This window comes from Aedes albopictus, chromosome 3, assembly GCF_035046485.1.
Source record: "Aedes albopictus strain Foshan chromosome 3, AalbF5, whole genome shotgun sequence".
NCBI lineage: Eukaryota > Metazoa > Arthropoda > Insecta > Diptera > Culicidae > Aedes > Aedes albopictus.
Genome location: NC_085138.1, coordinates 373,196,169 through 373,211,411, shown reverse-complemented (window position 1 = coordinate 373,211,411; position 15,243 = coordinate 373,196,169). Strand labels below are relative to the sequence as shown.

At 48.6% G+C, this 15,243-nt stretch overlaps 1 protein-coding gene across 1 annotated transcript; it reads right to left on the bottom strand.

Moving 5' to 3' along the window:
- Positions 1–210: 210 nt before the first annotated feature.
- LOC115253733 (uncharacterized) lies at positions 211–15,238 on the bottom strand. The gene is made up of 4 exons (XM_029876143.2): positions 14,901–15,238; positions 14,399–14,833; positions 14,110–14,310; positions 211–605 (listed from the first exon to the last, which is right to left on the bottom strand). Exons 1-4 carry the CDS (start codon positions 15,001–15,003, stop codon positions 211–213), a joined length of 1,134 nt encoding a protein of 377 aa, XP_029732003.2. The 5' UTR covers positions 15,004–15,238.
- Between the last annotated feature and the right edge of the window lie 5 nt (positions 15,239–15,243).

Below are 15,243 nucleotides of genomic sequence, written 5' to 3'. Positions count from 1 at the left end.
AGTAGGTAACTGTGCACTTTGTTGAACCAAAGCCTTATCTGCTTTTCGGTCTCTTTGGAGTTGCTCAAGCTCACCGATTCGGGACTTCGTAGGTCCAGATCTTGGTGGCGTTTCAAAAACAATTTGATCCATGTTTTTCCTGGAGAAAAAGATCAGTTTAAATCAGAATAGTAAGTAATCAAAGTATATTAATGATGCTCATCATGACTATCACCTACCAGGCGTATCGTCTTTGAAAGGCGTCACTCTCGGATGCGCTTTCAGAAAACTGGTGACCTTGCTTTGAATAGTATGCTGCGTTATTGGGTGACCCTTTCGTTCTTTGTCCTTCAGCCAAGTGACGATTTCCTCTTCCTCAGCCGATGTCAATACCGTGTAAGGTCCACGCGATCCCTTATGTTTGTATACATCGCTAAGGCGGTACTGAAGCGTTGTGCGTGGAATCCCATATTTCAGCGCTGCCGCATAATAGGTCAGGGTACCGCACTTGACTTCTTCCAGCGCCTTCTGAACCACGTCCTCTGCGACTGGGTTTCGCTTTTGATGCTTTTTTGGCGTTTTTCCTTTATCTGAACGTTTTCCTTTAAACGGAGCTGGTGTAGAATCTGTGGAATTATAGTTAGGGATGGATAAATATTAGCCTAATTCACTGCGCATGAAATTATCTAAGAATTTTGTAGTGCTTATTGATTACTATTGGCAACACTGAAGAAACTGAAATACATAAACAAATAATCTAGCAAGTCGCGTGTTTCAATCTCAACATTTGGCGACAAGTTTCGGGATTTTTAGATTAAATTCGTATCTGTTTGATTCAATTCGGTTGGATAACGTTGGCTAGAGACGTCTTCCAACGGGTAAGAGTGGATTAGCTCGTCGAAAAAGCCAGAAAAGTGGATTATTTCTGGAACAACGAACGGCTTTAGTTGACCGTCGGCAGAACGGTGTGTCACGTCGTGTTGTCGCGCCGCGGTGTGTTGCGTCGCGTGGTGTTGTGTCGTCGAGTGTTCAACTGCCCTGAGCCCGGCGCAGAATCGCTAGCAGTAATTCGCGACTACGAAGGTTGATGAGCCGGGAAACACTCTTTCTTCCTACGGTGTTTCTTATGGGAGTATGAGTGAAAAAAAAGCAAAAAATCTTCCCTCTTTCACTTTCTCACAGAAAACCGCAAACAAAATCATCACCTTCGAAGTCCCCAATAAGTGGAGACGCAGAGAAGAACCAAAAATAAAAGTGATTTCGCCTAAGTTGCGCAAAACAGCAGTTCAAATGGATGTAAACAGACCATCTCTATCAACGTTCGACACTAAGGATACTTCCTCGATCGCCACGAGATGGAGGAAGTGGAAGCGGTCGCTAGAATTATTCCTGGAGGTGAACTCGGTAGCTCTGGCGTCCCGTAAGAAATCCTATCTGCTTCATTATGCCGGACCAGCGGTGCAAGACATCTTTTACGAGCTCGAAGGACATGATGCGCCCCCACCGGCAGGAAGTGACGTTTATCGTGAGGCGATTAGACTGTTGGACAACTATTTTGCACCAATGGCCAGCATTCCCTACGATCGGTTCGTGTTTCGCAGCATCAGACAAAAAGAGGACGAAACAGTCGACCAGTTTGTCAGCCGACTAAAAGAACAAGGAAGACTATGCGATTACGGGGCCGCACTGGACATGAGGATTACGGAGCAAATCTTTGACCACTGCATTTCAGAAGAACTACGGGAGGTGATTCTCAAGAAGAAGTTGATGACGGTGAACGAAATCGTTGAAGAGGCACGGATGATTGAAACCGTTCATCGAAATAAGGAGCTCATGGCGATGGAAAAGGACGAAGCGAAGGAAAGTGCTGCAAAGGCTGCAACCGAAGATCACACTATCAACCGGATCAAGGCAAACAAGAAAAAGGCAGTGTGTTTCCGGTGCGGACTCGCAGGCCATTTTGCGAACGACAAAGCTTGTCCCGCAAGGAACAAAATATGCGACCGGTGTAGCCTCGCAGGCCATTTTAAGAAAATGTGCAAAACTAAACACGATCCACCGAAGCATAAGAAACGTGACAAAGTTCTAATGGTGTCCGAAACCGAGAGACGAGGGCGTGAAGACATCACTTCCGGCGACGACACCGCAAGCGAGAGTGGCAGCGATGTGTGTCACATTTATGCAACGAACTGCAAACAAGGATACGTTACGTGCTACGCAGGCGGCGTAAAGCTGGATTGGGTGGTGGACTCTGGAGCTCACGTGAATGTGATCAGCAGAAAGACTTGGAATGACCTAAAACAAAAGGGATGCCTTTACGTCACAGAGAGGAAACCACGGAATGCCCTTCGTGTATACGGCGACGGTGAACTGGGCGTCCATAAAGTGATCAGGACTGACATTGCGACGCAGTCTAGCAAAGTGAGTCACCTGATATATGTAGTGGACCAGCAGAAAGGAGTAAACCTGCTCAGCAAGCAAACATCAATCGATCTGGGAATCCTGGAAATTCGAGGAGAGGTGTTCAACGTGGAGCAGCGAGCGAAACCAACAGTTGGAAAACTTAAGGGCGTACAAGTGGAGGTAAAAATCAACAAAAACGTAACACCTGTTCAGCAACCATGTAGGCGGCTGCCTATTCCATTGCAAAAACCTGTCGAGGACAAATTGGAGGAGCTGTTGCAACAGGATATAATCGAACCAGCGCCGCTCAAGATTACCTGGGCCTCGCCGCTGGTGGTGACACCGAAGAACGGAGGGAGAAATGTTCGCCTGTGTGTTGATATGCGGCAAGCGAACAAGGTCATCATCCCAGATCGACACCCATTACCGACCTTCGATTTCATGGGTCACACCCTGTCATCAAAAGGAATATTACCAACGGACGATAAAGTATCAGCAGTTCAAGCTTTTCGACAGCCACAAGATGCTAAGGAGATGCGGAGCTTCTTGGGCTTGGTAAACTACCTAGGTAAATTCGTGCCCAATCTGTCCAGCATTTCGGCACCTCTGCGTGAGATGACGGTTAAAGGAGTGAAGTTCGTTTGGACCGAGGAACGAAAGGAAGCTTTTCAAAAGGTCAAAACAGCCCTGTCGAACCCGAACTACCTAGGCTACTATAGTCCAAGCAATCCGACAACCCTAATTACCGATGCCAGCGATTGTGGTCTCGGTGCAGTATTTACTGATGCAAATAGTCAATGGTCAACCACGAGTGATAAGCTACGCCAGCAAAACACTTTCGCCGACTGAGAAAAAGTATCCGACTTTGGACAAAGAGGCACTTGCAATTGTCTGGGCTACGGAGCGCTTCCAAATGTATCTGCGAGGTTTGCATTTCGTGATCCTAACAGACCATAAACCACTGGTCAATATTTTTTGCGATTCTTCCATTCCAAACCAACGCCAAGAAAGATGGGTATTGCGAATGCAGTCCTATCGGTACACTATACGCCATGTTCCAGGTGAGCTGAATATTGCGGATCCTTTCTCTAGATTATCCGAAGTGGCGAACGCAAGAACTTTCGACAAGGAAGCGGAAAGGGTCCTTTGCTCCATTGTGGAAGTTAACAAACCATCTGCGGTAACTTTCGACGAGATTGCTCGGTGTTCTCAAGAGGACGTTGAAACACAGCAAGTAAAGAGAGCGCTGCACAATGACAACTGGATCGAAACTATCAAAAACTATGCACCATTCAAGTCGGAACTATGTTTTGCGAATGAAGTACTGCTCAGAAAAAGCAAACTGGTGGTACCGAGACAACTCCGAAGTACGGTGCTAGCATTGGCACATACAGGACACCCAGGACAGGAGAAGATGAAGAGAAGACTTCGAGCAGCTGTATGGTGGCCAGGGATCGATGGCGATGTGCAGAAGTCGTGTAAGGAATGTTTCGATTGCCAGCTGGTAGCACCGTTTGACAAACCAGAACCGCTGCGTATCAGAGAACTCCCTTCCGCTCCGTGGGTCCATTTGGCTGGAGATTTTTTGGGACCACTTCCCAACGGTTACTACTTGTTTGTACTGATCGACTTGTACAGCAGGTATATGATCGTTGAACCTATGAAGCAGACAACTTCGAATGACGTGATCCGCACACTGAAGGAAATATTTACCAGAATGGGACTGCCGCAAGTTATTACCTTGGATAACGCTAAAAACTTTTCGAGTCAACTATTGAAGGACTTCTGTGTTGACCGCGGTATCAAGCTGACCCACACCACACCTTACTGGCCGAGTGCCAACGGAGAAGCTGAGCGACAAAACCAGTCGTTTCTGAAGGTTTTGAGGATTAGCCAGAACAAGGGGACTGACTGGAAAGAGGCGTTACAAGAATATATGTACATGTACTCGATTACGCCTCATTCGACAACAGGTGTGGCCCCGGCCAATCTCATGTTTGGCCGGCGTTTTCGTGATTTGATTCCACACGTACAAGACTGTACATTGGACGATGGAGAACTACGTGACAAGGACTGGGTTGCCAAGTATCAAGCTAAGGAAAACAGGGATAAAAGAGTCGGAGCAAGAGAATCGCCGGTCGATGTCGGGGATCAGGTTTTGATGAAGAATCTGTTGCCACAAAACAAACTATCTTCCAAGTTCTTGCCAACGCCAGCAACAGTAGTCGACAGGATCGGAAACAGCGTCACCCTCAAAACAAGTGAAGGTCAGGTGTACAAGCGGAATACGTCACATGTAAGGCCTTTTATCCAGCAATCCAACGTCGAAGCTCATGTTCCGGAACCAGCTGAACTGGAGGTGTCATCCGGCACTGCGAACATGACGGGTGAAAGACCACAACGTGAAAGAAGACTTCCAAAGCGTTTTGATGATTACTTGGTATGAGAACTAAGTATACTACTTTCGATAAAATAAATGAGATATGTTGTGCTTATTGATTACTATTGGCAACACTGAAGAAACTGAAATACATAAACAAATAATCTAGCAAGTCGCGTGTTTCAATCTCAACAAATTTAAAATAGAAGTCGACGATGAAAGTGCTCATAGGACAGTTCAACCACCGTACGTTTTGTGTATGTATTTACGGTTGCATGGATCGCACCGCATGCTCCCCCCCTAAAAACGTGACATAATTTGTGCACGGCTCCTAGCTCTGGTCAACCGTGAAGTCTGACCGGTAAGTGAAGCAAGCAGCCTTACCAATAACACACACCAGGCGCACATAATCATGCGACCGTCAGTTCCCCGTATAACAACTTCACAGCATCAGATACTTCATGCAGCTCTCCTCGTTGTCTACGCTACCATAAAGCTTCTTGGGTCGCCGCCGAGAAAGCCATATATTCCGCTTCCATGATGGATAGAGCGACTGTGGCCTGCTTTCGACAGCTCTAGGTAATCGCACCACCTGCTACTTTGAATGCATATCCGGTGATTGATCGACGAGTATTGGAGTCATTCCCACAATCCGCGTCACTGTAGCTGAGAAATCCCTCCGCCGCCGTCGTCGAATAGATCAGTTTCCTCGACTTGGTACCTTTCAGTTACCGCAGTATCCGCTTGGCCACCGTCCAATGATCTTGTCTGAATTCTTACAAAACTAAATGACCATGTTGACCATGAAACTAATGTGTAGTCTCATCGGTTGTGATAGCTACTGCAATCTGCCTGTTCGGTTACATTTCCTTGGACAGGTTCCGGTTCGGATCAGCAAGTATCGCAACAACATTGCAATCAGCAACTTTGAAACGATGTCGCAAATCGCAGATGTAGCCCTCTTGATCGAGGCATTTCTATTCACCCGCATTCCGAGGATTTTCCAGGCCAAACCGAGGTCCTTCATTCGGAACTTGGTCTTCAATTTCTTCTTCAGCCTGTCCACCCAACACTGATTGTCTGAAAACACCAACATGTCATCCACGTAGACAGCCACAATCAGGACCATATCAACTTCAATCTTGAAGTACACACATACGTGTCGTAAGCAGATCGTTTCAAGCCGATGCGTGCGACTTCTGGTTCCACACCCTATTGGCTTGCTTGAAGCCATAGAGTGATTTCCATAACCGACAGACAAACTTTCCTGGGCGAAGTCACGTCGACGAATCCTTCTGGCTGAACCATATAGATGTCTTACTTGCCAGGAACTCCTTGTAGGAACGCCGTCACTGCGTCCAGCTGATGGATCTGGAGGTTCATCTAAGCAGTCATTAGCGTAGCGAACCACAGGCGAAAACGTTTCATTCTAGTCAACATCTTTGATCTGGGAAAAGCGTCCGATGACCAAATGGACTTGTAGACCCAATTGCAGCGTAGAGGTTCCTTCCCGTCCGGAAGTCCGATCAGATTCCACGTATGGTTGTCCATTGTATTCAGAAACCATCGCTTCTTTTCATCTATCACTATCATGCCGGGTAATGGCCTCATGATATGTGTCTGAGTCGACCGCCGCTTCATCTCAATTTTTGGCACGGTAAAGGCTGGATATGCTGCGCAATACAGATCTCATCGTGATCCACTAGTCTCTGCCCAGCAACTCCCATCCCTACCGCTTCGTGGTACCGGCCGGACACTACGAGCAACCTTAGGGAAGATCGGGTAACCAACACCGATGGGAAGTTTGGACGTAGGCTGACAGGGAAGGGGAGGGGGGTTGCTTCTGCAAACTTGAGCGTCTGTTCTCCAGGATGAGCGGCTCACAACAGAGTCTGATCCCCTGTTAGGGGCGGCTGATCTACGTTCGAGTGCCAGGGTAGGACTCTAAGTTCAACTGTGCACTATGGTCCTCCGGAAAGTAGGGGGTTGGAGTCACCCAGGTAACCACTAAGCACTGTTCTGAGCATTATAACGGCCATTAAACAGCTTTTCAGTGCTAAGTGGCTCTATATAAGCATTCCTAATGCTTATAGGCACTATAACCAGTAAGAACTAAATTAAGCCCTGTAAGCCTATATAAAGCCTACAAGCTGTAAAGAAGTTTGTCAGTGCTGTCACAGGGCTTGGAGCACATGACGTTTATATCAATCAAAATAGATTTCGACCAAAACAGACTCGAGTCGGTCATGATCAATACATTTTAATCATCCATGTCGGACGGGATTGACGAAACGGGATTATTTTTGTTGTTGGCATGTTTATCGGAATGGTGTTGTTAAATAGATAATGGAATTTGGTTATCTTGATTATTCCATTTTTTTTTTTTCAATCAAGACAAACTCCAGCTCGTTTCCCTCTTCTTGTGAAACGTTTCCCGACCATTTATATAAACATTGCTTCTCCTGCATCAATTCCTGCGTTCGTCACCACCAACCTTACCACTGAATCATCCTCATCCCATATCATTTTCAACCCTCGAAATGCCCAAACAATTTTGTTTTTCATGGTTTAAATACTAGTTTGATCACACCATTCCCATGGTGCATTGGTGGAGCAGATGAGAAAGGCAACGGATTTGGACTTGATCAGGAACTCGGAGGACAACAGCTAGAATCTGGATGAAGTAGCAAAAAAGCAACTTCAATGGAAGCGAAGGAAGTTAGAAAAGAACAGAAGATAAACATTTTTTTTCTTTTTTCTTTATCTCACTTTTGACAACTCCAGAGACTTGGTACGATATTTTAAAGTTGGCCGTATATCAGCCGAATAATTCGCCAAAAGTGGCTTTTGAGCAGCTCTATAAGAGGATATAGAACCAATTAGCTCTGTTAGCCAGGTTCTACATTCGACTATAGAGCCGACTTAATGCCATTTTTACGGCTTAATGGTTACTTGGGCAGGTTCTACGAGCCAGCCGTAAAAACCATTGTAACGCACGGAAAATCAGCAACATAATAATACGACCCGAGACCAACGGCAACGACTCCAGCGAACAAAAAGGACTTGCGATTGGAAACTCGATACGTGGAACTGCCGATCTCTCAACTTCATTGGGAGCACCCGCATACTCGCCGATCTACTGAAGGACCGCGAGTTCGGCATCGTAGCGCTGCAGGAGGTGTTTTGGACAAGATCCATGGTGCGAACGTTTAGAAGTAATCATACCATCTACCAGAGCTGCGGCAACACACGCGAGCTGGAAACAACTTTCATCGTGATGGGTGATATGCAGAGGCGCTTGATCGGTTGGTGGCCGATCGACTAAAGAATGTGCAGGTTGAGGATTATGGGCCGATTCTTCAACTTCAGTATAATAAACGTGCACAGCCCATACTCCGGAAGCACTGATGATGATAAGGATGCATTTTACGCGCAGCTCGAACGCGAGTACGATCGCTGCCCAAGCCACGACGTCAAGATCATCATAGGAGATTTGAACACTCAGGTAGGCCAGGAGGAGGAATTCAGACCGACGATTGGTAAGTTTAGCGCCCACCAGCAGACGAACGAAAACGCCCTACGACTCATTGATTTCGCCGCCTCCAAAAACATGGCCATACGTAGCACCTTTTTTCCAACACAGCCTCTCTTATCGTTACACCTGGAGATCACCGATCTCAAATCGACCAGGTTCTGATTGGCGGACGGCACTTCTCCGACATTATCGACGTCAGGACCTATCATGGCGCCAACATCCACTCCGACCACTATCTGGTGATGGTTAAACTGCGCCCAAAACTTTCCGTCATCAACAATGTACGGTACCGGCGACCGCAACGGTACAACCTAGAACGACTAAACCAACTGGATGTCGCCTCAGCATACGCGCAGAATCTCGAGGCTGCGTTGCCAGACGAGGGCGAGCTCGATGAGGCCCCTCTAGAGGACTGCTGGAGTACAGTGGAAGCAGCCGTCAACGACGCAGCCGAGAGTACCATCGGGTACATGGAACGGAATCGACTTAACGAATTTTTCGACGAAGAGTGCAGAACGGTTTTGGAGGGGAAGAACGCAGCGCGGGCGGTAATGCTGCAGCAAGGGACCCGGCAGAACGTGGAACGTTACAAACAGATGCAGAAACAGCAACGGTTTCGTGCCGTAAGCCGAAATGAGCAGGGATAAGGACGGAGGCCTTTTGACGGACGGACGTGAGGTGATCGAAAAGGTGGAAGCAGCACTTCGATCAGCACCTGAACGGCGTGGAGAACTTAGGTACGGGAGCCCACGGCAACGGAGGAAACGACGACGCCAGTGCAGCGGAGGACGCAAATGAACCAACTCTTACGCTGAGGGAAGTTAAGGATGCAATTCACCAGCTCAAAACCAACAAAGCAGCTGGTAAGGTCTTAGAGGGGAATAAAACCCAACTGGTTTGGTTTAAAGCGTAGAGTGAACTAACATTTATTTCCAATTCAAATTCTTAAGCCTACTATGATTGGTGCCGTAACCACCGAGTTGCTTCGATCTCCATCACTCCTCCTCAAGCTCGGTAGTCTGTAGACCAATTCGCTGTCGCATCTTCTCCATCTTCACGCGTGCCAACGGTTTCGTTAAACCATCGGCCACCATCTCCTCGCTAGGGCAATAGCGTACGTTCATCACGCCATCGCTGCATAACTCCTTAACAAAATTGAACCGAGTATCGATGTGCTTGGTTCGCTTGCTATCTCCATTCGATTTCAGCATCGCTATACAGCTCTGGTTGTCCTCATGGATGATCACCGGAGCCGGAACTTCTTCGCCTACATCCTTCAGTAGCTTCAGCAACCACATCAGCTCACGGCTGGCTACGGAAAGTGCCACATATTCAGCTTCGGTCGACGAAAGTGTGACACATGGTTGCTTTCGGGCTGCCCAGCTCACTGATCCTCCGAGACTGAAGACGAAGCCAGTGTTGGATTTCCGGTCTGCTTTGTCGCCGGCCCAATCGGCGTCGACGTACGCTTCGAGAGGTCCGGATGACCCCAGTCGCAGGTTCAAAGTTGCTGTTGACTTTAGGTACCGGAGTGTCCGCTTTGCTTCTGTCCAGTCTGCTTCCGTTGGTCGACTTACTTTGCGACCGAGAATTGAAGCACTGATGGCGATGTCCGGCCTCGTGTTTACCGCAATGTACAGAAGAGCGCCCACCAGGCTCTGGAACTCGTCGTTTCTAGGCATGGGCTCCTCCTCCTTCTGCTGTGCATTTGGGTACCCAGGGTCCATCGGTATCGGAGAATGCTTCGCATTTGTCTGTCCAAATCGTTCGGCAACTTTCTCGATGTAGGACCTTTGGCTCAGGAAAAACTGTCCATCGGATCGGGTGACTTTGATGCCCAAATAGTGCTTCACATCTCCAAGGCACGTTATGGTAAACTGCCCGGCAAGATGCTTTCGAACTCTTTCGTACTCTGCTTCTGTGTCGGTTACAATCAGCATATCGTCCACATATAGCAATATGAACGACTTTTTCTTCTTCCAGGTTTTCACGAACAGACAGGGATCTGCATCAGACGGAACGTACCCAAGCTGCTTCAAAACATCGTTGATTTTGGCATTCCAGACTCTACCGGCCTGCTTGAGTCCATAGAGGCTTTTCCGTAACAGGCATACCTCGTTTCCGGTCCCGCCTTGGAACCCTTTCGGCTGTTTCATGAAGATGGTCTCCTTGAGCTCTCCATGCAAATACGCCGTCTTCACGTCGACGTGCTTGACCAACATACCTCGCCGGGCGGCGACACTCAACAACGTCCGAAAAGTGGCTTGCTTGGCAACTGGCGCAAACACCTCGTCGTAGTCGGTCCCGTACTGCTGACTGAAGCCTTGTGCCACGAGTCTGGCTTTGTAGCGGATGACGCTTCCGCTCTCGTCCGTCTTCTTCTTAAAAATCCATTTGCAGCCAATCGCTCTCTTGTTTGGCGGCAAACGAACAACATCCCATGTGGAGTTTTCTCCGAGCGACTGCAGCTCTTCCGCTATGGCTTGCTTCCACATATCGCGCTCGGGCCCGGACATTGCTTCCTCAAATGTGCGGGGCGCGTCATCGTCGTGTATCGCTACGCGTACGGCATCACTGTACCGCTGTGGTGGTATCCCTTTTGTGGTACGTTCCGATCGCCGAACTATTGATACATCGGCATCGCCGCCGACGGCCTGCTCCTCCTCCTCACTGTCGGATGTACCGGACTCTTCCGGCGCGTCTTCCACGTACGGCTCTTCATTAGCATCGTCGTAGCTGGTCTCGAACCCACGGAAATCGGATTAGTCCGATTCGTCATCGCTGTCATCCACATTTGCTGGAATAACGGGTGCATCAGGCTTCTGTTGTTCGAGGAGTTTGAAAGGGTAATCAACGATACTTCCCTGTTGAGGTTCGGCGGTCCGAACCTCATCCTTTGGCAGGAACCTGCAGTCACGGCTGACGGTCAACTTGTCGTTGCTTGGGTCCATGAAACGATACGCCTTATGGTGCAAGGAGTACCCAACAAATAACATCTTGCGAGATTTTGCTTCTAACTTTCCTCTTTTCTCCTTAGGGATCCAAACGTACGCCGGCGACCCAAACATTCGGAGATGACTCAGGTCCGGCTTCGTTCCATGCCAGAGTTCGAATGGAGTTTCCCTCAGCAGCTTCGTCGGCAATCGGTTTTGAAGATAACTTGCCGTGTTCACCGCTTCGGCCCAGTACTTCAACGGCATTCTCGCGTCCAGCAGCATGCAGCGCGCCATTTCGACTAAAGAGCGGTTCTTCCTCTCCGCCACTCCGTTTTGCTGCGGGGTGTATGCAGTGGTGAACTGTTGTCGAATCCCTTCGGCTCGGCAGAACGCATCCAGCGCGTCACTCCGATATTCACCACCCTGGTCGGAACGTATGACCTTCGGCGGCCTGCCGAATTCGGTCTTCACCATCTGGACGTATTCCTTGACACGTTGCGGCACCTCGGACTTTTTCTTCAAGAAATATACAACGGTGTACCGAGTGAAGTCGTCAATCATGGTGAGGAAATAACGACATCCACCTGGCGTCACAGTCCGCATGGGTCCACACACATCGGTGTGTACGATATCCAACGGTTGTCTGGATTTTCGGTCCGATTTCTTGGGGAACGGAAGACGTGTCAGCTTACCTTCAAGGCAGCACTCACAGGTGACCCGACAGCCACAATCTTCCATCTCGATCCCAGTGGCCATGTTCTTGGATACAAGGTCACGGATGACGTCATAGTCGCGATGCCCCAAAACACGATGCCACGTGTGCTGACAATTCGCTGTGTGCTTCACCGCCAATGCTTCCTGGGCTACCTTCAGGCAGTAGAGCCCACCGGAAATGGTCGATCCAGCAATCACCTTCTTGTCCTTCATTATACGACATCCGTTGACGTCGAAAATGACTGTAGCTCCATATGACGCCAGCTTCTTCACCGAAACCAGGTTCGAATCGAATTCCGGCACCAGCAGCACATCCTTGAGGGTTACTGTTGATGGCTCACCCTCCGGAGAAAGTACGGTCATCTGGCATGAACCGATTCCTTCCGCTTTCGTCGTAGTACCGTCGGCCAAAATCACGTCCTGCTTGCTGCTGTCGTCGAGCTCCATGAAACTTTCCCGATTCGCACACATGTGCGACGTTGCACCTGAATCGATGATCCACGCATTTGACTTCGCCTCCGACCCCGTCGTGAGGAAAGAGTACTCCTGCTTCTTCCGGGTTTCTTGACGAGCCGCTCGCACCCGTGGTTGGCTTCGTGTCTCACGATGACCTTCCGATGACCTTTGCTCTGGGGTATGCTTCTCCTTCAGGGACGGGCATTGCTTCTGCTTGTGCCCCGGTTTGTGGCAAAAATGGCAAAGCATTTTCTTCTGTGCCACGTTTGTCTTGAGCACCGAATCCGACACAGTAGCCGAGCATCGTTTCGCCACTTCGTCGACCACCTTGGACTTGACCAAATCCAATGTCAGCTCCTCGTCTGACCTGCTCTCCAAAGCCGTGGTCAATGTCGAAAACGATTCCGGTAGACTCCGGAGCACCATAGCTACCTGCAGACTCTTGCTCAGCTCCTCGCCAGTCATCGTCAGCCGCTCGAACAGATCTTCCATCTCGAAAATGTGCCGCTCGATGTCCTCGCCGTCGGAGTAGCGCTTGTCGCAGATCCGCTTGAGAATGGACACTTTGGACGTTAGTGTTACCTTCTCGTAGTGTCCCCGTAGCTTCTCCCAGGTCGCTTTTGCCGTCTTGCAGTCCTTGATCAGGTTCAGCTGGTTATCCTCCAGCAGGAGGCCAATCGTCGCCCGAGCCTTCTGGTCGCCACCGTTCCATGCTGCCCTGGCAGCCTCGCTTGCCGGATTGACTTCATCTTCCACCGGTTCCGCACCAGTAATGTACTGCCATAAATCCTCCCGGATGAGGAGGAACTCCACCTTGGTCTTCCAAACGCTGTAGTTTCCTCCGTTGAGTTTCTGGATTCCCAATCGTTCCATCTTGAAAATTTTTCACTTGTTGATTTTCGTTGCTATGGACAACGTCTCTAACAACGGCCCATAACCTCTTAGAGGGGAATAAAACCCAACTGGTTTGGTTTAAAGCGTAGAGTGAACTAACATTTATTTCCAATTCAAATTCTTAAGCCTACTATGATTGGTGCCGTAACCACCGAGTTGCTTCGATCTCCATCATAAGGAGGGTATCGCAGCTGAAATCATCAAGATGGGCCTAGACAAGTTGGCCACCTGTCTGCACCGGTTGATAGTCAGGATCTGGGAAACCGAACAGCTAGGTATCGGAGGAGTGGAAGGAAGGGGTAATCTGCCCCATTCACAAGAAAGGCAACCATTTGGAATGTGAGAACTTCAAAGCGACCACTATTTTGAATGTTGCCTACAAAGTGCTATCCCAGATCATCTGCCGTCGTCTGTCACCTAAAACGAATGAGTTCGTGGGAAGTTATCAAGCCGGCTTCATCGGCGGCCGGTCGACAACGAACCAGATCTTCACCGTACGGCAAATCTTCCTGAAATGCGATGAATACCAGGTCTCAATGCTTCACTTGTTCATCGACTTCAAGGCGGCATACGACAGTATCGACCTCACAGAGTTGTTGAAAATCATGGATGAAAGCGGCATTCCTGGCAAGCTGATCAGACTGCTCAAAGCAACGATGGACGGTGTGCAAAACTGTGTAAGGGTTTTTGGTGAACTATCCAGATCATTCGAATCTCGCCGGGGACTGCGTCAAGGTGACGGACTTTCTACTTTTCAACATCGCTGTGGAAGGTGTAATGCGACAATGTAATGTATGTAAATCGAAACTTACCTTCATTCCCGCTCTTATGGTACAACAGCTTCTCGGGATGGTCGAGCCTATAGGGATTCATCTCGGTCAACTCTCTCACTCTATCATCGACTACGATGTCCGAATTTCCATCCAAACTTGGCGGAATGGCCATCGTTGATTCCAGTATTGACGCCTCGGTTTCATGATCGTTCATCGTCACGTCTTTGTCTAATCGTACGTCTGTAAACATAAGGGAGCAATTAAAAAATCAACTGATAGATAGATGATGATTGATTAAATTAAGCATTGCTTTGTCATAATTCTTTACCAGCTTGCAGGGCCAGCACCTTCAAGCAGGACCGTTTGAACTCGTAGAACAAATCAAACATCTCCTTGCATTCCTGGCAGCAATTCAGCTGCTCATTGGAGGCATCCCACTTCCCCACTCCCAGCACAAATTCAATTCGCCTCCGAGTGATCAGTCCTCGACCTTCGGGATCCCGGAAATGCGCCAGGCAAAACTGACACGTTACTTCGGGTAGTTCGGCCAAAGTGATCGCCGGTAGATCCTCAAGCGGCTTTAAACCTTCCGAAAGGGCACTGATCGGATCCGGTTTACAATCCGCCGGTGATTCACATACTTCAACCTTGACTTCGCCCAGCTCCAGCAGGTCGGAAGCGACGACAGGATTCCCCGTCTGGTCCGGTGGTTCCTCTTTGACGCGGATGTCCTCAGTTGATTTCGTTGGATTTGAATGTTCCTCTAGAATAGTTTAGAAAAATGTTGATGAATGATGTCTGTTTAACCGCCTGGCGTAAAAACGAAATACCCTTTGGGGACGGTCCAAAAGTTGCGGCGCGATTCAGCACATACTTCTGATGCTCCCCAGCCCATTTATTCGATGAATTCCAAGCCATGGGTGCTTGGCTCATTTTGTTAAGCCGCTCCGCGGTTTTTATCAATGATGTTTGATGCCACGAGAGCAATAACTCGTTATTTTAAATCACTTTTCAGCTGTTCTTTTTCACTTTAATTATCCGAAAAATAATTGAAAAACCCGTAAGGCTTCCGAGACTGAGTACTGAGATACGATGCATGAAAACAAAACATTAAGGTGCTAATACACTATTTTGCCCAGACGTCAAAATTTGCCGCACACTGAAAGTTTGTCT